General features: G+C 43.3%; 3 protein-coding genes across 5 annotated transcripts; all 3 read right to left on the bottom strand.

Moving 5' to 3' along the window:
• Nucleotides 1-422: 422 nt before the first annotated feature.
• Nucleotides 423-11,258, bottom strand: DDX51 (DEAD-box helicase 51). 3 transcript variants are annotated; one of them, XM_062590011.1, is made up of 16 exons: nt 11,186-11,258; nt 10,677-11,089; nt 10,012-10,256; nt 9,735-9,885; nt 8,060-8,205; nt 7,638-7,709; nt 7,335-7,441; nt 6,407-6,515; nt 5,591-5,736; nt 4,655-4,853; nt 3,884-3,999; nt 3,671-3,787; nt 2,634-2,735; nt 2,076-2,139; nt 1,728-1,862; nt 423-986 (listed from the first exon to the last, which is right to left on the bottom strand). In XM_062590011.1, the coding sequence occupies exons 1-16, from the start codon at nt 11,206-11,208 to the stop codon at nt 960-962; spliced, it is 2,172 nt and encodes a 723-aa protein (XP_062445995.1). In that variant the 5' UTR covers nt 11,209-11,258; the 3' UTR covers nt 423-959. The 3 variants fall into 3 exon arrangements, with proteins under 3 accessions (XP_062445995.1, XP_062445997.1, XP_062445996.1); XM_062590013.1 differs by lacking the exon at nt 1,728-1,862; XM_062590012.1 differs by lacking the exon at nt 7,638-7,709.
• An 812-nt stretch (nt 11,259-12,070) lies between these two features.
• Nucleotides 12,071-14,546, bottom strand: LOC134148265 (macrophage migration inhibitory factor). The gene is made up of 3 exons (XM_062590191.1): nt 14,347-14,546; nt 13,204-13,376; nt 12,071-12,338 (listed from the first exon to the last, which is right to left on the bottom strand). Exons 1-3 carry the CDS (start codon nt 14,452-14,454, stop codon nt 12,272-12,274), a joined length of 348 nt encoding a protein of 115 aa, XP_062446175.1. The 5' UTR covers nt 14,455-14,546; the 3' UTR covers nt 12,071-12,271.
• Nucleotides 14,547-17,671: 3,125 nt separating this feature from the next.
• LOC134148391 (macrophage migration inhibitory factor-like) lies at nt 17,672-23,607 on the bottom strand. Its single transcript, XM_062590368.1, has 4 exons — nt 23,500-23,607; nt 18,468-18,640; nt 18,223-18,239; nt 17,672-17,736 (listed from the first exon to the last, which is right to left on the bottom strand). The coding sequence occupies exons 1-4, from the start codon at nt 23,605-23,607 to the stop codon at nt 17,672-17,674; spliced, it is 363 nt and encodes a 120-aa protein (XP_062446352.1).
• Between the last annotated feature and the right edge of the window lie 1,133 nt (nt 23,608-24,740).

Raw genomic sequence — 24,740 nt, 5'->3', positions numbered from 1 at the left:
CTAATAAAAAAATATATATATTTGTATCTATACAGATACTTGCTTTGTAAAGAAAATAAATGCACACTAGCAAGTGTGCCCCTGGGCACTTCCTGTTGAGTATCTCATCCATATATTTGGAGGCTGCAGCTACACAGTAGCAAGACACTAACAACTCCGACCCTTGTGCCAGGGGCAGCTAAAAATACCAGTAGCATGTGTCAGACATATTTAGGGCTTGCACTGACACTGCTAGAGTCCAATAATATTCATCTTATATGCGACCCAGGACATTTTAGTCTGCATTAACACTTAATACCTGCTCTTACCACTAGTACCTAATGTAGAAAGGGTAAGGACACAGAAGAGCACACGACTAGTACTGAAACTCCCCTCACCACTATCTCAACCCCTGTACCCAGAAATCCTTAATAGACACTGAATGTTTTAAAAAATTATATATAGCATTTATTTAAAAGTTGCAGTCACTTCAGCCTACAAAAGCTCTTCAAATAGTAGTCTGCTATAGGTACAGTATAGGTTTTCTGCATTTGCAGATACAGCTGCTTGTGCAGCAAGGCAAAAACATTAGTTGTCCCACTTTACTTTAGAGGCAGGAAGGGCACAGTCCTCACGGTTGGAGAGCAGCAGTTCCATCAGGCCCATGCTCAAGAACTGTAGAAGGCTCTTCCGTTCACCGATGGAAGTTTTACAGATGCCAGTAGGATACAATATCGAAGTCTCCTCAAGGCAAAATTTTTTTTTTTTTTTTTTTTGAAAACCAGTAATTGAACTCTGTTCCTCCTGACCTTGAAACAGAATGAAGCCCTCAACAGCAGACTTAGTATGTGATAAAGTTGAGGAGCCAACTATCCAGCTGAGGACCTAGGTTCATTGGTATGGTGCTGTGTAGTACAGTCCATGACCTATCCAGCTGAGCTTCGGTGCTACGGAACATGACCTCCTCTGCTTGCATTCATTCAGGCTCGTCTCTGTGCTCGTTCATCCTGTTCAAAATGAAAGTCAAGAACGTGACTGAAGATGCTGTCTCAAGGTCACACAGAGGGAGTTCGGACAGCAATGGGACAATTTAATAATCATTTCTGCCCTGCCCCAGTTCTCTAACACTCTTAATCCACAACTCAAAATCATCAGATTTTTCAGGGACAGACCTTTAAGCTTAGCTTTTGATTTGAGTCACCAAAATAGAGAGCAGAACACTGACCTAATTCATGGAGCACAAAATCTATCATGGATCCCTAGTCTACGCATTAGACAAGTTAAATGACACCTTGCTTCTGCCTGAAAGCTTTTCACCATCCCACTGGTGTTCAAGGGAGGGTCAGCAGAAAATGCTTTCCTGTTTTAGAAAACTCAACTTCTAGTTAGCACGGTTGTGAATTAGTGTTAAAACTCTGTAATGGCAAAAGGCTTAATCTCTATATTTATCTGTGTTCCTCCAGCTAGCTGCCAAAATCTTAGCTCTAGAGATAACGAGAACAAACTGAAGAGAAAAGGGAACATAAATACTCTCTGCTTTCCTTTTATTTGGAGAACGTCTTTCTCTCTTCCCTACCTTCTTCAAGTATTTCATAATGATGCACCCAGAAATACTGTCTTTGCACTGAAATGGAACTATCTCAGTTAAAGAAAAGGATCCTGGACGCTAACATTTGTATTGGTCATGGGTTGCAATGAACAGTATAAGCTGTAATTTGATTTTCTGCTTTCTTCCCTGTTGCAATTACCTTGACCATTTTCTCAAGCTTAGACAGAGCTTCCTCATATTGGGGCACCAATGGCTTTAATAACTTGCCCTTCACCAAGTACTGCTTTATGTCTGTGATGCCAGCATCCTTCAACATCTGCAGAAACCTACGTTCCTGTGCAACAAAACACACAGAGGGGGTGAGGTAAGGACCGAGTCTCATCTCCTGTGAAGGACAGTCACTGTCCAGCTGGGAAATAACTGAACAGAAAGTTGCAACCAAACACAAAGCTCAGCTGACTGGAGAAGATGGAAAGGAGTACGAATTCTATCTTTCTCATACTCTTTCCTGCTTTCTTTCAGAACTAAACCCTGACCAATTACATACCTGAATCCTAAGGACCATGTTGAAAGCTAAGCCTGCTTTTCCTGCACGAGCCGTTCTTCCAACTCTGAAATCAGAAAAACGAGCGTCAAGTCAGTTTAGCCATGTAGTCACTCCCGTTATCAACCCTAAGAGCCCCTAAATTCTGCAGATTTAGAGAACTCTGGTTCTGAGTTTCTGCGGTTAGTATAGCAGCATTCAGCAGCACTAGCCATATATTACAAAGGATGAAATTTTCTAGGACTCATTCTTGGCTGCTAAGCCTTTACAATTTTCTGAGCATTTGAAAATCCAATTCTTGACATTGTCCAGGAAAATATTTCTAGCTCCTGTGAAATACACTTTATGTATTTTGCATAAATATGACCAGGGTGCTGGTCCTCTATTCCAGTATTGTATTACTCTGCCAATGTGATATGTTTAATTTTGATTGGAAAGCTATCTGCATATTGAAATTAAAAAAAAGCCAGTGCTAAAATTCCTTTAAGTACACATTACCTATGCCATATAGTTCAAAGGAGTATACCAAGTTCACACTTACTCCTTTCGTTGCTATCTTACCGGTGAATATATGTCCTGATGAACTGAGGCGTATCATAGTTTATCACACAATTTACTCCTTTGATGTCGATTCCTCGAGCAGTGGCATCTGTGCTGATTAACCTGGTTTTCGATATATACCTAGTTATTCTCAAATAACACCTTTGCACTACAGATTGTAAATACAAGTGAATACAGCGCTAATGTCGCCCATCTCTGTTCAAACTAGCCAAACTGACTGCTGAGCACAGCAGTAACGTTGCAAGTCACTCCTCAGTGTCACTGAGGGCATTAGCCACCTGCAGATCTCTGAGCACCACTCTAGGCTACTCATCTACTGCTGACCTGGAAAACTACTGGCTGTTTCCAGGTTCTCTGAGTATGGAATGCTGATCCTGAGAGCTCCCACCGTTTAGGAGGTTACAAACCCATAAACCATCCAAACACTCCTTTAAGTCACTGATCACAGACACCACGGTGTAAAATCCCAGCAGCTGAAGAATTTAAACATAGCTTTTGAACAAAAAAATGAAATATTTTAAAAACAAAACCAAAAAATTTACTTTCTTCTCAAAGACGTTCCATAGCTGGAATCCCATACAGTTATCCAATTTACAAAGCCAATCAGGTACATGGATGAAAGCTGAATCTTGACTGCCAGTTCGATCAGGGATTTCTTTGGTAGAGAACACTGATGCTACATATAGTTCTGGCAGTAATTCCATTTTCATTCCAGTAAATACCAGATCCCAATCAGATACACTAAAGCTAAGATTTTCAGAACCGCATGCATTTTGGGCAGCAATATGCATAGGCAGTTACTTTTACTGCTCGTTATAAAATAATGCAGCTAGATTAAAACAAGCCAGATTATATGTAGGCATCAACATAACTCAGAGGTTGCAAGCTCAAGTCTCCCACCTATTTCGTAATTCAGTTGCTGTGTGCTCTGTTTCACAGAGGACCCCGTTTAACTGCGTTCTTGGTTCTAACATGCTTTTCACACCGGCAATAGCATATGTCCGAAGACATGCAAAAAACTCATTTAAGATGCTCACAGTTGTATTTTTCCTTGTTCAAATTCCTTCATGGTTCTATGTCTCTCATTTGGAGGCAACCGGGAAGAAAATTCAGCCACAGTGACTCCACCAAAGGCTTGAATCAGCAGGAACAATCTGTAGGTAAGTGAGAGAAATTGTCACCAATTGTTATCCAGCTTAGCAACATTATCTGATGAATTAGTACTGTAGCCATTTCACTAACATAGTCACCTATGAGAAGCCTCCTTGGAGTTGGTAAAACACAACACCCGGGTAAATTTCATTTTCAGCATGAAGTGCAAAAGGAGCAGAGGCTTGGAATTCAGGTCACAAGGCACATAACATTGCTGCAATGGACAGGGAAGAAATTCAAATACAAATCCACTTCTTGCCAAGGCTATCTCCTCAAAAACCTACTACCTGTCCAAGACCTAGACAGGCTTGGAGATTTTGCAGTTGACTAACAGCAACAAAACTAGACCCCACAATGTCACTTCCTTTAGAATAAATCATATCTAGGGCCTGGGAAGAGACCAGCTGGAGCAAGAGACCTGTGCTCTAATGTTCTCACTGTTGCCTACGGCAGGTAACAACATGCACTGCCTTCTTGTCTTCAAAAGCAAATGTGACCTTTATCCACAGGCTTTGAGAAGCATGTTGCACAGATGCTTTGACATGCTTTTTGCTCTGGGAAGTGACAGTAAGTTATTTTTACTTCATATCTCTGTTCCCTATTGCTAACGAATCTAATTCTTCATGAACAGGGTTTAAAAAGAAAATTCTGGTCCTAATCATATGAATACTGACTAATGAGGCAGCAGATGAGCAAAGTTAGAGCTCTATGGGTCATACTTGCTCCCCAAAACCACTTTTCCTCCAGCTACTCTGTAATACAATGCATCACACGGAAGATATTTTTGTTTGTGAGATTCAAGATTTTTTTTTTTTAAGCAGTCATGAAGTGGAGTCACTTTCATGGTAGCAAGAGAATCAATGTCATACCGACAGCTCCTCAGGGAGTGTGTATTTCTCAACGGTATCCTGTTCAGTCTGTGCTCCATCTCTGAGCAATTTTTTCTCAGAATAGACAGATGTGAAGAGGCGAGGCTGGAATAAGCCCAGCTGCTGCAATTTCTCTGGGTCCTGGGTTAGTGTGGCTGAAAATAGCAGCTTCTGTAAGGGTATCTGTGGATGGCAGGAGCTGAAATAAACAAAGCACAGAAACTGAGCTTTGAGGACAGAGCAAAGGAATTCCTTCAGAAGTCCTTTCAGATGGTGTTACGACATAAGTATCTCTATTTGAAGCTCTTTTCCTAGCGGAATGAGGGCCTTTCCTGTAGCTTCCTTCCCACCCTTGTTTTATGATGTAGTTCACAGATGGATCTGATCAGCACTCTGAACTCAGCTGCATTTGTTGTCCCAACCCATATCTTTGTCTCCTAGCCACCCCTGTCCCTATCCTAACCCTCTCCTTAGTCTGCCTCAGCTCCCAGCTTCCTACTCTGGATGATCTAGCTGTATATATCCTGCCAAGTGCCACACATCTCTGCCATGCTGTATGGAAACAGCAGCTGTAGATAGATAAACAGGGTTCCTTCAGATCAATTAGTCAGTTTGTCAGAGAGGAACTGCTACAGTTACTGTGCAAATGAGTCAGAAACTAGCAATATTTTTGTGTTCTTTTCATGCCACTCTAATCTAGCTAAAGAAAAGTCAGAGAGTATAATACTTGGATTTCACTCTAAAAGACATCCTTTAGTATCAACTGTTCACTGCCACTTTTTCAAGCTATGGGAAAGTAGCTACCTTACTTTGGCAGACATTTCACTGAGGAAGCAGGCTTTGGGAAGGTCTGCAGCAGTGTGCTGTTGTTGTACTATGGTATCTAGATGCTGATGCCTGTTTTACCAGTTCAAAGAAGTGCATTTTGCAACTTACTTGGCTGCTGTTATAGGCCCTGGCTTGGTCCTCTGAAAAAGCATATTGGAGCCAGAACCATCTTCTGCTTGGAATGCAGCTTTGACAACTTGGTTCAGCCAGTTCTGGTGCATGTCATCAATCATACGGTCAGCTTCATCTATGATCTGGAATTCACAAAGACAAAATACATGACTTGTTAAATACTGTCTGACACTACACAGCTTTTATTTTCCTTCTATAACAAATTAACCATAATGTAAGATACTGTTACCTGAAATACAGGGTACAGAAACAAATTTGTATAAAACAACTGTAATCTTCATGCTTTATGGAAGCTTCTAGTTAACAGAATTCTTTCCCCCTCCTTCCTCCCATAAGGACAGAATTCTTTCCCCCTCCTTCCTCAAATAAGGACAGATGTCTCATTTTCTACCCTAAACTGAATTTTGCTTTTGTTATGGTTGCTCAGTAGCCAACCTGGCATTCAAACTACACACAAATTCCTTTGCACTTAAATCCAATTCTTGCCTTTGAATAAGAGAAAAATCTCCAAATCCTGAATAGCAACTATGTGTGTACTCAAACTACTACAGTTTGGTAATTTACCCTGAAACTCTGGGTTTTGACTGATAAGATTTTACTGTGGGTTTGCATTTGCAAGAGGAAAGAGAAAAGGGGAAGCAGGAAGCCATTTGAATGTCAGGAGTTGGAATAAAACACTTCATCTCGAGACAGGAGACAGCTGCCTGAAAAATCCGGAATGTGCACCAAGATCACGCAGCAGCTCCAACACAGACCTTGCACTGAGATGGGAGACCTGTGGGGCTGACTCACCAGGAAGCGAAGCTGTGTCAGGCTGAACCCTGGGGTCTGGCTAATGTGATCTGCAAGGCGCCCAGGTGTAGCCACAATAATATCAGCCAGGCTGCAGTAGCCTGTTACTCTGAAAGAACAAACAACCCATCAGTAACTTCCTCTCTGCAATGTAAGCCATGTAACAGAGATCCTTGGTCAGCAGACTTTAAGATTTCTCCTATTCTCTTAACTAAGAAATAATAAAATTCAAATATGCTATTTACCTTGAAGAGCATGCAAAGGCAGTACTGGAGACTAAACCCTGTTCTCTGTTACACTACTTCATTTGAAGCAGAAAGGAATACTTCTCATCGCAATAAAACAGTTTAACTGCAGCAAAAACTCATTTTACCAAATATTACCAAGCAGATGGTAACAGAGCTCTCCTTGAAGCAGGGGATTTTTATGGATAAATTTTACTCAATAATATCTAAGTTTCAGCTCTGTCCTCTGACAGAACAGTTTGCTGGCATAAAGGTTAAAAGCCTGTTAGCACCTTACAAAACCAAGCCAATAAAAAGAATCTCATGACAAGGGCTGTTCTACTTATAAAGTATTTTATTTGACTGGTGAACAGAGTGGACGCTTCTAACAGGTATTTCTTTCCCTCTACAACCCTGTTGCTTATACAATAGTTACTAAGATGGCCATCATTTGCACCTGCAATCATAAGGTTAATGTTTGCAGCTGGTAGAATACCCTCAAAATCTAATAAAACACAACAATCACAAAAATGGGTAGTAGCGTGCATTCTGACAAAGAGAAAACGAGTGCTTAGCATAAATGCACTATCTAAAATCATTACTGTGTGACAGTGTGATGCAATAGCCTACTTTGATCTGTTTACTGAGATTAAATAGTTAATACACAAACTCTATAAACCTTATCTAAAGACCATTGTACTTACTTTTTCTGGACAAGCATTTCCTGCTCCTTTGCAAAAGATTTCTGGCCAGTAATCGAAACGACCTTCAGACCTGTACCGTCAGTGTAAATGTTGAATACTTTACTCACCTGCAAAGAAGAGATGGAGTTTCTTAGCCACAATGAAATCAGTTAAAGTAACGCTAATGCATCAAGTCCATTGATAGGGTTGTCAATTCAGGCACAATTCTGTGCCTGCCTCACAGAACAGCCAGAAAAAGCATTTATTGCACCAGCCTTTCCCTTAGCCCAGTTCTGCTCGGAGAAAGGGGGAACAGCCACATACCTGTTGTGCCAATTCTTTTGTGGGCAGAACAACCAGAGCTCGTACTTGGCAAACTACTCGATCTAGCAGAGCCTGCCAAAACAAAGGCCAAATAAGCCCCTGAAAGCAGGGGGAAGAGGATTCTCATAGGCGAGTCACTGAGACAATGGGCTTGATGCATCCTCCCAGAACCATTTCCATTTTATTCCCCTCCGTACTCCCAACTCTTCACACTGTGCCTTTCATCTGGGAAAGTGAGTGGGATGCAGAGGCAAAGGGGACTTGTACAGCTTCCTCAGACAGCTCTGAGCTAAAATCTGGTGTTTTATGTCCACAAATTCCTTGACTTTTTAAACTACCTCTAAAGGCTTCCCAAATTTTGCTGTAAAACAAACACAGCTCTGGTCTTTTTACCTAAAGATATTTACTGTAGGTAAACTCACCTGTACTATAGGTATGACAAAAGACAGGGTTTTACCACTGCCAGTAGGTGCTGACACGCAAATGTCTTTGGGGCGGTATCCTCCCTGCCCCATCAAATACCCATTGGATGCACTCTGTAGAATAGCAGGGATCACCTCTGCCTGAACTGGATGGGGAAAAAATAAAATAAATAAATAAATAAATAAATAAAGTAAATAAACAGGAAAAAAACATTAACTATAGAAGTTAATGAACTGAGCTAAAAATCGGTCTATCCGGAAAAGCAGTGTTGTATGCAATTAATGTTTCCTTGTCTGCTGTTACGGCTAGGAACATAAGAGAAAAGGAAATCAAAATAGAGGAGAGGCTATCTGGTTTTACCTGTTTCTTTTTCACTCATGTGAACCTACCACTTAATATAAGAGACTTCCCTCTTCTATAATTCAGTCATTTCTAGTGTTTAACTTGTATGTTACCACGTTAAATATTTTTATATTCATAATTGTCTTCTTGTCCTCATGTTAGGATGGCATTGGACAGATTTAAAACAAGAGTATTTGTCTGTAATCATCCTTTCCCTGGAGTACTGTCCCATATTTAAATATGGAATATGCAACATGGTAATGCAGCCTCATCTGCCAGAAAACTCAATGCACAATTCCTGTGAGCTTTGGTGTCATTCACTTCCCTGTAGGAGAGTTTACTAGGAGTGAAACAAGCACAGTCCACTAAGGACAACAGCTTTGACAGTCTCCCACTGTCTGGGACAAGCCCTGACAGACTGGACAACCTTGGTTATCTGTGAGCAGTCAGGGGACCTAGCTCAGTGCCAAGGCCACGCTCAGCGAAGCATATGACACACGAGTCCAGCAGATACCATCTTCACCAGGGAGCACAATGCTGCTTAGCATTCTGTAACTGAAGGCTGTAAGATGAACTTGATTTATGAGGAAACGTGAGAAGCTACCAAGATACCCCAGGATTAAATTAACAGTAGCATTAACAATACATTATGTAATAACATATTTAAAAAGACGTACTGGCTTGCTGATGTAGCCTTGATGAATCCAATACGGTCTAAGGCTGTGGGCTCAGTGCTGCCAATCTGACCTAGTAACTTACAGAAGCTGAAGGCAGGAGATCCCACTTCCCCCCCCTTCTGTCCTACTGCTTCCAACACTGTTTTCTACATATTTAGGTGCTGACACTTACTGTACCTATCTCCAAAACAGGTAACATTGCAGAAAATCGGGGGTTTTTTGTTTGTTTGTTTATTTTCTTGGATAGTTTTCTGCTGCTTCAATGAGTTAAGTGGATTCCCACTGTGGTCCAATTAGCAGCAGAGATGGTGCACAGTAAGGAAATAAGGAACATGCCTGGGAGCAAAGGGGGGAAGAAATCAGAGACCATGAGTAAGACCTCCCTCTTTTGGCAGCTATGAGCTGTTACTTCAGGTCACTGTATCTTACAGAGCTGCATTTAAGATTAGTTAAGTGATTTCAATTACTCAGCCCAGGCAAGGCTTTGAAAGAGAAGGATTAGAACATGTATGATCAGGTTAAAGCATCAAACCTGCTTTTGACCTATGTTTTACTTTGTTAACTACATTTAATACACATGGCATAGGAAGAGATACACAGACTACAGGATTAATGTAAGTCAATTTAGAAAGAGACAAGGGTACAATTAGGGTACCTGGAAAAAAAGACTCTATTCCATTCTTTTGTAGCTTCTTCAACAGCTTGGGATGAATTCCTGGGACATCTCTGATTGGAACTAGATTTTCTTTGATACGTTTTTGCACAAGTTTGGGTTGAGCAAGCCACTGTGGTAAGAAGGGCTGAACCTGAGGTGGGAGGAAATGAAGCAACAAAATGCTTTTGCCATCAAACAGGCAATACTGTATGTAAAATAAGCTGATAAGATGCCTCTTCCTTCCTAGTCATCATCAAAGTTCAGTGAAGCTAGTTACCTTCTGCACTGGCTTTCTGTCATAGTCTCCAAGAACTACCAAACTAGATGGTGGTAGATTTGTCTCTTCCTCGAAGGCTGCTATGGACAGCTCCTCCTTTCTGCTTTGATTTTCTTCAGCTTTTTCACTGTTCTCTTTTCTCCTTGTTTCAACTCCTTCAGTCTCCTCATCCTTCTTCTTTCTTTTATCCAATTTATTTCTAAGGTTATTTCTGTTCTTTGGCTGCACAGTGACTTCTTGAGAATCTGGAATTTGGGTAATGGTAACATAAAGCTAAAGATCAGAATGTATTACAGAAAAGGGTCACAGGGAACACGTTACAATGTAGAACTTAACCATTTGTGAGATCATCCTGCTCCTTAAATCCATGCACAAGACCTAAATGGTACTTTGGTGGCATTAGCAGAACTGAAGATAGAACTGACAAAATTCCCTCCTTCCCTTACACTAAGCTGGTTCCAAAAGTTCATAATATGGGGCTTTCTACTATAACAAGAACTGCTTTGGGAACCTATTAAACTGATGAGAACAAAATTTATCCTCAGCTAAATTTAGCTAATTACTCAAAAGGCAACTTGCCTCTACTTCTCTGTTCAGAAGTATCTACCACAAAGCACTGGGATCCTATAGTTTCAGTTTATCATTACCTACTTCATTCCTCTTACCCGCTTCAGTCCTCTCTTGCGACACGTTTGCTTTTTTTCTATTCTTTTTTCTCTTCTTCTTCGATGGAGTACAGCCACCTGCTGCCTCCCCAGTATCCACCCTTTCTCCAGAAGGGCTGCAACTCTGGTGTCTCTTTAGCTTTTGTCCTTCGGCACAGGAATCCTCTTCACTCTCCCCTTTCCTCTTTCTTTTTGCTCCCCTAGATTCATTCTCAGAATTGAACCCCGAGTCCCTCGCTCTGACATTTTCACCGAGTTTATTTTCTCTTCCTTCCTGCTTTAACCCTTCGGGAGGCAGAAGCGCTTCCTGCTGCTGTTGCTTCTTCAGCTGCCGGGCTCTCGCCTGCTCTCGCAGCCGCTCCAGCAGCACCCGGGACCGATCCTCCCTCTCGCTCTCTTCCTCACCGGCGTATCTGCAAAATTCAAGGAGAAAAACCTCCTCAAGCACAGCCGGGCCGCATTCATCCCGCCCCGCCCCGCCGCCGTCATGGTCGGCCCCTTGCCGGTACCTGTTGATGCAGAACAGCGCCATGGCCGCGCCGCGCCGCCCGGGCGCGCTGAGATGGCGTCACCAGCCCCACGCCGGCCGGGCGCGCTGAGACGGCGTCACCAGCCCGCGGCCGCCGCGGCGGAAGGATCCAGAAGGCGCCGAGGGAGGCGCGCGCCGCCTGCCGGCGGGTTGGGGGGGGGCGCGCATGCGCATGAGGGGGGGAGCGGCTGGCGGCGGGAACGGGCAGCGGCCGAGAAGATGGCGAGTTGGGAAGACGTGAGGCGGGAAGAATTGCCCACCCGCCGGGCCTTGAGGCCGCGGCAGTCACCCCGTGCCCCAGGCGTGCCCAGCTGGGAGAGCAGAGGGCAGCCCTGGGGCCCCAAAGCTGCGGAGGGCCCCACTGGCTCCAGCAGGCCTTAGCATAGCTCAGCTCCCTCAGCCCTGGGGGCTGCCACACAGCCTCTTCGCCTGCTGCACTGCCCACCTGAAGGAACTCAGCACAGCTGGCAGCATTTCTGCTCCCTGAATGGCAGCAGGTCGCTCCCTCCTTGCCCTGGTCCACCCCAGGCAAAGAGTTAGAGGAAGGCCTCCCTGAGGCAGCAGGCACAAGGCTGGCCCCAGGACTGTTACTGCTGTAGAGATGGAAGACACAAAGGATGCACAAAGCCAGCCGGAGCAACAAAAACCCTGAAGGCACCTATCACCTGGATCCCTGCAGCAGGGAAGTCACCACAGAGCACTGTCGGGTACCTGCCACTCAGACTGTATGGTGAAATACCACGTCTGAGAAATGAAGAACAAAAACACCCCAGCTCCCTATTGTTTTACCAACCAGAATGAAACAAATGTCTGATATCACCCAACTACATCCCCTACCTGACCGGGAAAGCTCACACCAGACAGCCTCCTTCTAAATCTTTATTTGTTTTCTACATAGAGAAAACAGAGGAATGTTGAAGCAGTAATATGTGAACACACTAGCAAGGAGCCATCAATCTGTGACAGTGCACAAAATGTAACATGGGGCCATTTGTGCAGAGGGCTCTGCTAACTGGCAGGAGAAGGGCAGGTCCAGGAATATCCTCTTTGGTCAGATGAGAGAGCTCTACGCAAAGGTGGAACCATTCCAGCCCACATTGGCAGCGTTCATGTCAAAGTAGTTGATGTACACCCTGCAGAAGAGGCATAATAATATAAAAAACAGTGAAGTTATACCAATGACTATTTAAAATAAATGGTTTAAGATAATTGAGGCAAGGGACAATGCTTCCTGTTCCTGAGAAGAAGCAACTTCCAGTAAAACTGCTAGCCAAAATGAAAGCTTGAATCTAGCTAACTTTTCTGACAGCCTCCAAAAGTCAAGGTTCTTTGGAGTACCTGAAACTGCACTTTGTTTTTGAAATACAAACTTTCTTCTTCAGTCAGAGATTATTCAGACACCAGACAACTACTGGTTAGTAGTCATGAATTTTAGGAGATCAAAACTTTTGGCTTCAGAGTGCTGCAATCTTTCACAAGTGTCAAACAGATGGGCAGTTTCTCATAAACGTCAAGCAGGCCCTCAGGGCTGGTTCTACAGTTCTTCCGTCCAATCCCAGAACATAAGTGGTAGCAGGTTCTTCCTGTCCTTCACCACAGCACGCAGACACTCTCCTATGGCTCTGCCTGTCACTGAAGAAGCTGTTCACAAGCTGCTAGCTAGTTTCTTTTGTCTCCAGTCTGTTACCTCTCCTCCGTTCTACTTTTAGTCTCTCACCATGAGAAGACAAGACATCATACCTCAAAGGCAAAAAAACATGTTGTATCACTTGTCAGTTTTCTGCTATTTCTCCCTACTTCAATATCAGGAAACCATTTAATAGAGAACTCTCAAGGGAAAGATGTAGGCACTCTTAACTGGACATGAAAAAACTACATGATCACTATGTATTTTTCCAAACACAGACGTATGCAGGCTTTTTATTCTATTTAAACAAAGTCTATCTGCCTCTCTGGACCTGCTTTGAAAACAAGGATAGCATCATCTTCCAGCCTTACCTGTCTGCAGATACATGCAAGTGCTTGGAAATCAGATCACACAGGAGCTTGGTGTAAGTCTTGTTTTGCTGCCCTCCTATTTTGCCAATGCTGTAAAGACTGCAGAGAGCGCAGGGATCAGTGGAGCCTCCAAAGGACATCATTTGGTCAGGTATGATGTGCACAGCTATATACTGTGACAAGGGAACAAAGAGTTAGAGGACAACTCACTTCTGTAATGCTCATTTGCTTTAGGTACTGTAACGGTGTTACGCGTGGCACACTTGAGTACCGTTCTAGTAGCACAGGACTGAGGCCAAGCACCTAGCAAGGCGCCACCCCATCTCCTTCTTGAGACTCCAAAGCGTAACTGCTGAGAATACTAGATCCTAAAGGCTAACTGCACATCCCCCCAGCTGCCTGCTACAAAGCCATGTCAAAGTTACAGTCAGCACAGCCCACGTGGGCCACATGGCAGCGCATCCTGCGGGCACCCCCCAGAGCCTGGCTCCGCACCTCGGGAACCAAGGCTGCGTTTGCATTAAGCCACGAGCAGCACCATACTGCTGCCTGCTGTAGTGCAGCTCCTGCGTGGGGCAGTGACCATGCAGCTGGAGAAGGTGGCCTTTGCGCCCAGGATCCACCTCAAGCATCCCTGATTTAGCTGCTGGCCCTGTCTAAAACCTATCTAGAATTCAGCCACATCAGTCTTTGATTTCTTAGGCGGCAGCAATCTGGCCGGCGAGCTGGTGTATGCGAGCCCAGGATAAGGCAGCGCAGCTCGGAGGGAGGAGGCAGCCCGCAGAGCTCCGATATCTGTTACTTTGCCAGCGACTCACTGGCTCTGCGGCTGCTAGTCGCTTCCCTCGCGTCCCGTGGGGCTAAAATCCCGGAGGCCCAGGCAGACCTCTGCCGCTTTAGCCATTTCAGCAGCCAGGCCCTGGGCGCGCGGGGCTTCTGCGCACGGCGACTCGCACACGGCCGGCCTCGCCGCGGGGCGGGGGGGGGAGCGGCGGCGGCTCCCGCAGCGCGGCGGCCCCGGCCCCGCCGCGGCGGCGGCTTTCGGCGCGGCCCAGCGAAAGGGCCGCGACTCGCCGCGCTCCCGCGGGGCGCCCGGCCCGGCCCGGCCCGGCCCCAGCCCGGCCCGGCCCGGCCCTCCCTCACCTGCGCGGGCTTGCCCGTGGCCTTGGCCAGCTGCTGGGTGAGCTCGCCCAGCAGGCTCTCGGGCACGGCGTCCCTGCAGACGTTGGTGTAGATGGCGAACATCGGCATGGTGGCGGCGGCGGCGAGGGCGGCAGCGGCGCAGTGCAGCGCGGCGGCGGCAGCAGGCGCCTTTCAGTGCGCGCGGGGCCGGCCTTACAGGGGCCGCCCCCGGCAGGGAGACGGGGGGGGGGGGGGCGGCCGCCTCCCCGGCAAATCTGCTACCCTGACTGCATCTTGCAGTTTCCACCCGCGCACGGGCCCTAACCAGGGCTCTTCCCCCCTCTCCGCCTTTATTCGTTTGATTTGTTACTGCTGTTGAGCATTTTTTTTTGGGGGGGGGGGCGCAAATTGAGTCCTTGATGTGCTGGGCAATTCATGCATAATGTGCTCCACCTGGCATGCGCGCACGTGGTATTAGCCGGGTAGACACTCCCACGGACTCTTGCAGGATCAGGACCAAAGAGATACAGTCCCCGGCTTGGAAGGGAAATTTATTCTTTTGCAAAATAAGGACACATTTGTGTGTTTTAGCAGTGTGCATGTCTTTGCCACATTAGTGGAAATTTGTTTGACTTAATGGCGTTTTAATTATTCTCTAGTGCTTTTCAATGACATTGAAAGTGATTTATTTCTCCTCCGTGCCCTGGTTTTCATACCGTGCTTTTTTACTGAAAAAAAAATCAGAAGTGATCTTTTTTTGCTTAGAGGAAAAAATGGTGCGAGTCCATTCAGAGGTGAAAGGCGGCTTGAGAGATGAGCCTTCTGCTGGGTTGTGTGATCTGATGCACGTAGGCTGCAGACAGCGCTACTGCCCGCTCCGCCTGTTACACTGCCATGACTACAGCAGTAGCTTTCTGTGCTGTGTTGCTTGGAATGACTCACAGGAAGGTGAAAGAGAATCAGGCCCAGAGCTGTCTCCACACAGACATTTTTAGACACATGAATCAAGCACATGGTAATTTTTAGCAAAGTCTCAATGTTGTGCTGCTGCTGCTGGAAAACTTGAAAACACATACTCTTGAACAAAAGAATAGGGTGGTAGCATATGGCAATGCTCAGGGTGGCACAGGCTATAACAGTGAGAATTGATAGGAGTGAAACACTTATTTTCTAAATGATTAACAGTAACCTTAACTGAGAACATTTCCTTCCTCTGATGTCCTCAGCCCCCTGCCATTGCATAACATCATTTCTTCCTCCCACCTTTCTCCTTTCTGCCTCCTAGATACGTAACATGGAGGTGATGTGGGAACTCAGGCAGCACAGGAGGTAACGCTAGAACACAGTGGCACATGTGTTTACTCTGCAGCCTGCCAGTCCCAAAGTGGCAGACCCTGGTTGTGCTGTTCACATGATGGAGACATCTGCAATTTCTTTTCCTTATACTACTCTTAGACTAAAGGAGAAGCAGTGAATGTATTTTCATAGCTTCCACAGATTTTTACAAATTAACCAAGTACAGATATACATGTGTATATCTCTTCATGGAGTGGTTGCTGCACACTCACATGCCATATCTGTAATATTTTTCTGGTTGCACAGCATCTGTTTTAGAGCACAGTTGGTTACAATTAAAATAGCTACTTTGCCTTAAGAGTTCCTAAAAGGTCAGATGTTTTACAGAAATGCCTCACAACCTGTATGCTAATGATGTGTGAGAGCCAAAGGCAGATGGAACTTTTATACATCCTGTTAGCAAGCATAAGGCAGGACTCCTAGCATCTGCAGGAGCTTTTAATTGCGCTTGTGCCCGAGAGTACCTTAGGAACTCATACATTTCAAGATTTGGATGCTCTGAGGATAACTTTAAAGGCATCTATCATAGAAAGGCTTCAGAAAAGGTTCAGGGTAAGCAGAAGACTTTCCTGCAGACTGATTGCAAATAGCAGGGCTAGAGCTTTCATTTGTTACAGTTCTACTTACTTGAGTATATCCCAGTCAAAAACAGAGCAGAGAGCAACTGGACAGGATAGGAAGGGCCAGGAGAATGTCACAAGAAATACTCATAATGTGGGTCCAAGATGAAACACAGGTAGAAGATTTAGAGATGGCTCTATTAAGAAGAGAGACTGATTTCTGTGCCAGGGAAGTGCCTCCTTCTGGTGAGATCCTGCTGTGTTTAGGAGCTTTGTAGCCATTCTCCACGGGTGATTCTGCCAAAACAATACCTACCTTGTGTTACACTTTCCTTCCTCAATGGAGGCATCTAAGGCTTTAAGTGGTAGTGAACAATATTTAGTAAGATTAATGCTAATTAAGTTATAAATACAGTATCACTTTGTGCTGTTTTGAGTCACCAAAACAGCTCTGAGCTATTATCCTAACATGTGTTTTTGCAGGTTGAGATGCAGGCTTGGTATTTAAACACTGGCTGCAAACCAAAGATACGTTTGCAACAAAATAAAATGTTTATAGAGCTCAGAATAGAGGCAAGATTGGGTTTATGATAGGCCTTATTTTCAGAGATGCAGGAAACTTTTTTTTTTTTTTTAAAGCTTTGGAGACAAATGATCTTATATGGCCCAGGGCACTAATGATGCATGTTTATATGGAAATCTTCCTTTCTTAATTAATCACTAACATCTGAGAGTGGCTCACTGCACCTGTCCCTCATTTTGAGCTGTGCTCTAGCATTCATTGTCACTGTGAGTTGTTCAATAGATGAAAAGGGGAGGGCAGAATAGTGGGTTTTTCCATTTAGTCTTTCCCCATTGAGCCCTGGCAGAGTCTTTCAGTAGAAGTGAAGTTTTCCACTAAGCAGCTAAGTGTCCAGGGACACTCCAGATCTAGGGAGAATCTGCACCACAATCCTGCTCTTTTATTTAAAGGGCAATCCTGTCCTTCCTCTTTTGAAAGAAGGACCCATACACTATATCTGCTAATCATATCTATTGAATCAGATTTAAAATGAACCCTGAAATCAGGTCAAGATATTCTGTTTAAACTTGACCAGGCTTCCTAGCATCAACAGGAAAAAAAGCATAACTAAAATGGAGCACTAATCTTCACACAGAAGACTAAACCATTAAAAAAGTCTAAGATTATTTTGAGAAAGCAAACACAGGCCTTTATAGAAGAAAAAGAGGGTCTCAGTCATAAGGCTTCTGCAGGATTTTAAGTTTTATTTAGGCAGTAGATAGGACATTAAAACAGCAGTAGGTGGCAGCTACTAAGGCACCACTAGCTCTTACATCTGTACCAGATTCGGATAATATGACTAGAACTGCAGTGTTCAAAAACCATGGTGAAGGTTCAGAAAAATAAGCCGTTACCACCTCAGGATACCTCAAGCAAAGGTAGTGGTGTTGCAGCCTGTGTTGCCAGCACTGATCTCAAAGAAGCTGACAAATTCTGAAAGGGAAGACAGACACTGTTAGCTGCACGCTGCTGAGAACAGAGTGCTGCAGCCTTGCCAGGGTTCCTGCTGCAGAACACTCACAGTTACACTGTAGACCATCCCAGAACTTTATGCTTCCCTGGACTGCGCTGTGCCTCCGTGAGTTACAGGTTTCCTTTTTCAGATCTGGCAGATGTTTGCTAGTGTTTCATTCTCCTCCCCCTCCTTTAATACCATGTCTACTTGAGTTCTGGAGTTCTTAGCATTATTTTTCTCCCTCTTTAAGGTCTCAGAATCTTGTATTTTAAAGTGACAAAGTCACTTCTGTCCAGATTGGCATACATTCAGCAATGTGCAATAGAAATGCTCCCATTTAAGTGGGAATTTCTTACTAAAACTCCACCCACACTCACGAGACAGCGTGCGAGTGTTGTTATGTGAAACTCACATTAAATTTAATAAAGTCAAATTGTGTCTGTACTTGGGTTTGCACAGGCTACCCGTGTATGTGCAAGATCTGTGGGTATACAGAGTGCCCAAATCCTTCAGCGTTTTAACCAAGATAAAGCTTTTTCAGTATTGAAGCTAATTATTCATTTTTTATTTTTATTTTGAAAGTTACTCTATTGATTTGCATTTAGCCTTTTCAAGCAGATTATTAATAGAACACCACCAAAGGACAAGTTTGACATTAATATCAGCATCTTTTGAAAGCTATGTCAGACAAATTGTTACATGAGTTTACCTGTCAGCTGGTATTTTCAGCTGTTTGTTCATCAGGTCACATAGCACCTTGGAATAGACCTTGTTCTCCTGGTGTCCTATCTTGCCAATGCTGTAGAGAAAGCACATAGCACAGGGCTCTGTGGAGCTTCCAGATGACATTACCTGATCAGGAGAGATCTGTATTGCTATGTAATGTTAAAAAGAGAGAGGGAGAAATTTATCTTTAGTTGTCATGCTAAGAACTTATGAAAGTCCCAGAACTGCAGTGAGAATAGGTATACACCTGTCATTTAGGCTTTTGAAATTCTCTCGTGTATGTACTTCATTGCATTCCCATACCTGCTAAACATTTTTCTGCAAGTCATTGAGATGAGAAGGTATAATACACCACCAGACATTTCCACAATATTCCAAGCCTAGGCTTGAGTGAACCTCTCTGGCTGGTGGGCAGCAGATACAAAAGGAGAAGAGGGTATCCCAAACATACATTAAACCTAGGACAAAATTGATGCACAGTCTTGAGTTCTCTATTTAAGTAGACCCTGCTGAAACATTCCACGTAGGGCAGGAGGCACACGCAGAGATCTGCTCCAGAGGGAAACAAATGCTTACTGCTTGCCAAATATCGCTGATCTTCCAGCAGAAACTAAGCACTATAGATGAGGGTGTAAGCTAGCAAGTTACAGGTAGGGAAAAAAAAAAAAAAAAAGTGAGCAGTCTGGATGCCCTGCCCAGGTGCACTGCTGGAAGGAGGATCCCTGCGGTATTCTTCACTGAAGAAGAATTTTGGATAGTGAGCTCAAGTGCTCCCAGAGCTCACTACCCTGCTGTGCACTGGGGACCTTCTCCAAGCCATAGGGCTCCCTGGCTCTGTGAGAAGAGCAAGTGCCAGCAGCCATTTGTAGTCACACAGCTCCCACCCTGCATTCCACAGAGATTTTGCACCTCACTGGCTCTGGCTGCAGTCTTCCCTGCTGAGGTAAATGTGAGCTGACACAGCTGAGGTCTAGATCAACATCCCTCTCATTAAACAAAATACAGCCTAATCCCACTTTTGTCCCTGATGGCAGGAAAAATAAGAGAATGTATCTATGTTAATATTAATGAACAGCCTGCAGTTTTCCTTGCTACTAATACATAGTGTCAGATCCACACACAGGAGAATACGGGGATCAGTTCCTTTGGCATTCATCTGACTTCTGTTCTGTTCTTACCCACGTTTATTAGCAGCGCATCATTAGAACTCAGCAGCAGTTAACTCTTTTGCTAAAGCAAGCTAGCCTGAGTACCAGGGGTTGTCTGAGTAATTAATCTTGGCCATCATTTACAGCTTGTTTGGGTGCAGGGTGCAACTGACCACAGCAACATAGGACGAACAAAGATCCTGCTGAGGTACCACTTACTCAGTCCTGTTCTCTGGCAGGACACCCTGTGTTCTCAGCTAGCTTTAGGCCAAATGTAGGTCTTTAAACATCTACTCCAGAAGCAGGCTATTTAATTAAAAAATAAAATCAAGCTGAAATATTAATCACCACTCTCTTCTCCTTAGTGCAGTCTGAAAGTTTATTGAAGCTTTTTATATTAGAAAAAGCTATTTGATAAAAAAAGCACAGGATTTTTTCCAAACAGTACCATTTCCTGTGAAAGGAAAGCTCTGCATTCCAGTCCACTCTAATCCTTTCTCTCTTTGTGTTATAACCAAGAGACTCTCCCTTTCCCATTGCCTCCTTTGTCACGAACAGCTTGCATGTCCTCTCCAAAAATCTCTTTGTTGTTCCCTGTATATCTCCAAGTCCCATTACATATCCCTTCCACACTGCTGCACAAACCTGTTCCAGCTGCATCCCAACCCTGGCCTTTAGCTCCCTATTCAGGGGGTTGTTAGGCAAGAATCACCAGCTGACAAACCTTCCCCCCCCCCCCCCCCCCCGCCACTGTCCTCCAATGCCTCCCCCCCAGTCACCAAGTACTTGTTGGCTAAATCAGTAAAAACCTTTGATTTTTTTAAGAAGGTAAGACATATCACTGTTTCACATAAGAGTTTAATTACATTTCTCTGTGCTGGGGAAAAAAAAAAGAAAAGAAAAACACTTTCGTTTACAGTTTAGCCTGTTTTCTGTGGAGACAAGCTTATGCAAGTCTAAAACATGCTTCTGAATATTTAAAGCCGACTAATCTCAATCAAATTTGGTAGAGATATTAATTTCCTATACATAACATGAATAATTGCATAGAATTCTTTTGCTGTCCCCAGAGAAAGAAGGTCTCTTCTTTAGAGAAAGAATCTGCCTGGAAGAATCATAGTAAAAACCAGGCTGCTTCAGGTCTGTTATTCACAGTTAAAAAGCCAACAGTTATGTAAACAAGTCAACTTGGTGAGAACATCTAGCCATGTAAAGATGTATTTTTGACTCTCAGCTGTGCAAATAGAAGTGTCAAATCAGAGCACTAAACTGGAAGTTTTTACCGGTCAAAAGAATGCCAGTATTGTGTATTAACCATCAGCCCTCTAGTCATTACTGGGCAGCCAGATGTTTCTGAAGACGACCATCTCTGCTGATCTCAAGCAAGAGAAGTTAATGCCAGGTGACTACCTTCCTGCAAGCAGATACTCAGGGAGCATCTTGGGCACTCACAAAGAATGACATAACTAGGATGGTGTTATGTAAGGGACTGATGGCTAGATTGAAGCATATTCGCCTCCAAGTGCTCTAGGCATTTATCTCAGCAGTAGAGACCTTGTTTTTTGTGCTTTTCTTTTGTTGGTATTTCAAAAACTCAGCGTTTTCCATCTAATACTGTTTTCTTGCATGTCATTTTCTTGGACAAGACTTTCCTTAGCAGTTAATGCTTATACATCAACAGATGAGCTGGGGGTGCTCTGCTTAGAGCTAAGGAAAGACACAGCATATTACTAAAGTTACATGGCTGTTATGGTAGGATTTATTGCTTAAAAGAAATTACAAGGAAGAAGATATTTCCCCTCTGCCCATACAGGAGTAGAGTGAGCAGACATAAAACTTAGTGAAGAGAGCATAGTGGCCAGGAGAAGAAACTCCTGTGAAGTGACACACTATCAAGCTAGGAATGGGTGAGGCTGTTCCACAATAGTGAATGCAAATAACTGAGAACTGAGTCACTGAAAGCAGTAGTGTTGGGATGGCTGTCCCCAAGCTGGTATCTATAGCACAAGCTTGTAACACAGAACCTGACTGGAGGTGACTGAAGTTTTTAAAGCTTCCCTCCAAGATCTAACTGAAATACTGCTTTAAATTGAGCTGTCTGCTTCTCACTGCAGTGATGAAGGGAAAAAAAAAATCCTGGCTTCTCGGGTATCTCCTCTGAGTCTTCTTTTCTAGACTAGAGAAAAACATTCCTTGAGCCTTATGTGTTACATTAACTTCTCTAGAGTGTTTTTCCTTAGGTGCGTCTCTAGTCTGCCTACTTAGAGCAGAGTGCCTGAGGATGACTGGAATACTTCTGCTGAGGCCTCCTGTTCTACTTCTGCACAATACAGGATAAATTCCCCTACTCCTGAGCACTGTGTTAACTTTCATCCATGTTATAATCTATAAAAGCTCTCCTTTGCTCTTTAATCCTTTTGTCATAAGGAGAAAAATCAAACTGCTCTAAAGTGTAATATTTAGGAATCAGCAACTGAATTAGAACTTCCTGACTTGAGAAGATAACTCCAGCTATTTTCTTGAATTCTAACCCTGCCCTGTACAGACAAGCTATTGTCCTGTGCATGTTTCAGTCCATTGGCCAAGTCATTAGCCCAAATATTGGCTAGATCTGAATATAAGAAATTCCTATGGGACTGTTCAAAACTCAATTTTGATAAAACCACACTAGTGGTTTCATTGCTATTTTCCTCTTACCATTTATAAGACATTCAGAAGTTTGTTCTAGTATCTCCTAGTTATCCCACTAGATTTTTAATGTTGAATCTGTTTTTGCTCTTCTTCACACCTCAGAACACTTCAACCTATAGCAGTTATCAGACATTCACTAAGAGTCCAGAGACTTCTGTTGCTATCTGAAGTAGTCTAGGGCAGCTGTCATTTGAGGATTCTTTGTTTCCATGAAGAAAGTTCTACTCAGCAAGTTCAGGTAACTCAGTGGGCAGAGAAAAGATTCTCAAGGCTCCTCAATAGATCTTCCTGTAGATACCAAAGTGTAACATTCTTCCTGTAATGTGAAAATATCACTCCCAAAGTAGGATAAGAAAATTTTTCTTGAAGCGCTTCTTTACTAGTGAATACATAGAAATGTTACTTCACCAGGCTACTAATAATCTGATTCATCTAAGTTATTGCTGCTATAGTGACTGAGGAATAGCTTACATTACAGAACTTAGAGCTTTGTAGAGAAGTTTTTACCCTATTTTTTTTTAAATATATATCAACAGCTTTCAGTAAGCAACTGATGTAATTCCTATAGGCCTTTCAGGATTAATTAATAGAACTTTTACAAGATACTTGAGAATGATGGTTATTTCAGAGTGGTATTTCAGCACTTTACCTTAGAAGTATACAGTCATGGATTTTAGCAGGTAAGAGTCCCTACAGTTCAGTAATGAAACCAGCAGGTACTTTTTACTGTGGTATTTTAATCATGACTAATAGGACATTGCACAAAGGTATTTTTGCTAAATCTGAAATAAGCTCTTCTTCAGCTGTAATCACTGGGCTACAGATAAGGTGGTAGGAGATAACGAATGTGTATTCAGCAGACAGGTAAGCTACAGAGTGAAGATTGTTTTTCAGGCAGGTAGATTCTTGAGAGGTGTACTAATACGCTTTTGTACCTTGTTTCTTGACACAAGCTTACATGAAATACAATCGTATACTATTTCAAATACTTTAAGTGATTTAAGATCACAACACAACTAATTTACAAAAGGAGGTGTCTGATGTATTTGTAGAAAGAGAAGATTTTAAGTACTAGTGAGTCATTAGGTGCATTAATTTAGATTGGATAACACAGAAAAAAAGCTCACAGCCCCAGCTGACTGTTAATACAGAAAATATTCAAGCATCCAGACTTACCTGTGCTGGCTTGCCCACTGTTTGTGATGGCTGCTGAGTGAGCTCTCCTGTGAAAGATTTTGGAACTCTACCCTTGCTTAGATTTATGTTAACAATGAATTTAGGCATCTTTGGATTTTGAAGCATTCTTTAATCTTTCATCTCAACTTAATCACAGCCCCATTTCTAACTCACTTGTTCAGTTTCTCACCAATGTGAGAGAAAGCGTCTCAGAAGCCTTAAATAGCCAATGTTGTCTTACCTGCTCCAGGTGCACCTGGAGGAGTGAGAATGCCACATGAGAAAAGAGGCTGCATGTGCCATCTGCAGGCTGCTGGCTGCTAATGCAGATTGTCACTCAAAGGCTTTCATAGGAGGAAATGTAGGCTTTTTACTCTCTGGAAATTGAAACTTCCAACAATGATACTTCATTTTTGGATACAGTCCAATCATGGAAACCAGTGAAAGAGCATGTATTTCAGAGACTGAGTTTGAGAATGGGAGAGCTATAACGTGGCTTTTTTTTTGCAACTTATGATTATGTAAAAAATGTGGATGGACTCTTCAATTCTAAAAGTTTGAGGCTCTTTCTGTGGAATAGATCATAATAAAAAGCATCAGTAGCATGTGCAGTGGATGCTCAGTTGTGATGAAGTCAGTAGAAAGATGCCTTAAAATCAGGTTACTGATTTCCCTCTGTGCTGGGCACTTTGTGTATTTAGAAGAGCCTTGTTTTCAGCTTGCTCCTGTTTTGTGCTGCTTGTAGTCCCATAACAGTCAACAAGGATTTCCTGGGACATGGGAAATTAACAGGATTTCTGAGTAGGAGGCAGAACTGGGATCAGTTCTCTTTGTAGCTTGCTGACTAGTAGACACTTATGTGACTTTACTAGTCCTGTAAGACTGGTGGATGATTCAAAGGGCTGATGTGACATTTGGTATGGAGTATTTGCTGTAAGATGTGTGAGGGCAAACAGGGTGAATGTGCTGATGGGCATAAAAAATGCTGTCTAAAAAGGAGTGAGAACTTTCTTGGAGCGAGAACAGCTTCAACTAAATGCTTGTACTACAACAACATAATTTTAGTGGTTTAATAGCTTGACTCTCCAATATTAGAAGCAAAAATAATTGAAATAGTTCCCAAAATAACAATCCAATCAATATAACTATTCAATAACAATTTAAGGGAAATATTTCCCTTAAGAAAAGATTGTAAGACATGTTTCCTATGTCAGTTAGAAACAAGTAAACTCAAGTGAACG

This window comes from Rhea pennata, chromosome 17, assembly GCF_028389875.1.
Source record: "Rhea pennata isolate bPtePen1 chromosome 17, bPtePen1.pri, whole genome shotgun sequence".
NCBI lineage: Eukaryota > Metazoa > Chordata > Aves > Rheiformes > Rheidae > Rhea > Rhea pennata.
The sequence above is the reverse complement of the archived record's forward strand: the minus strand, read 5'-3'. Positions and strand labels throughout refer to the sequence as shown.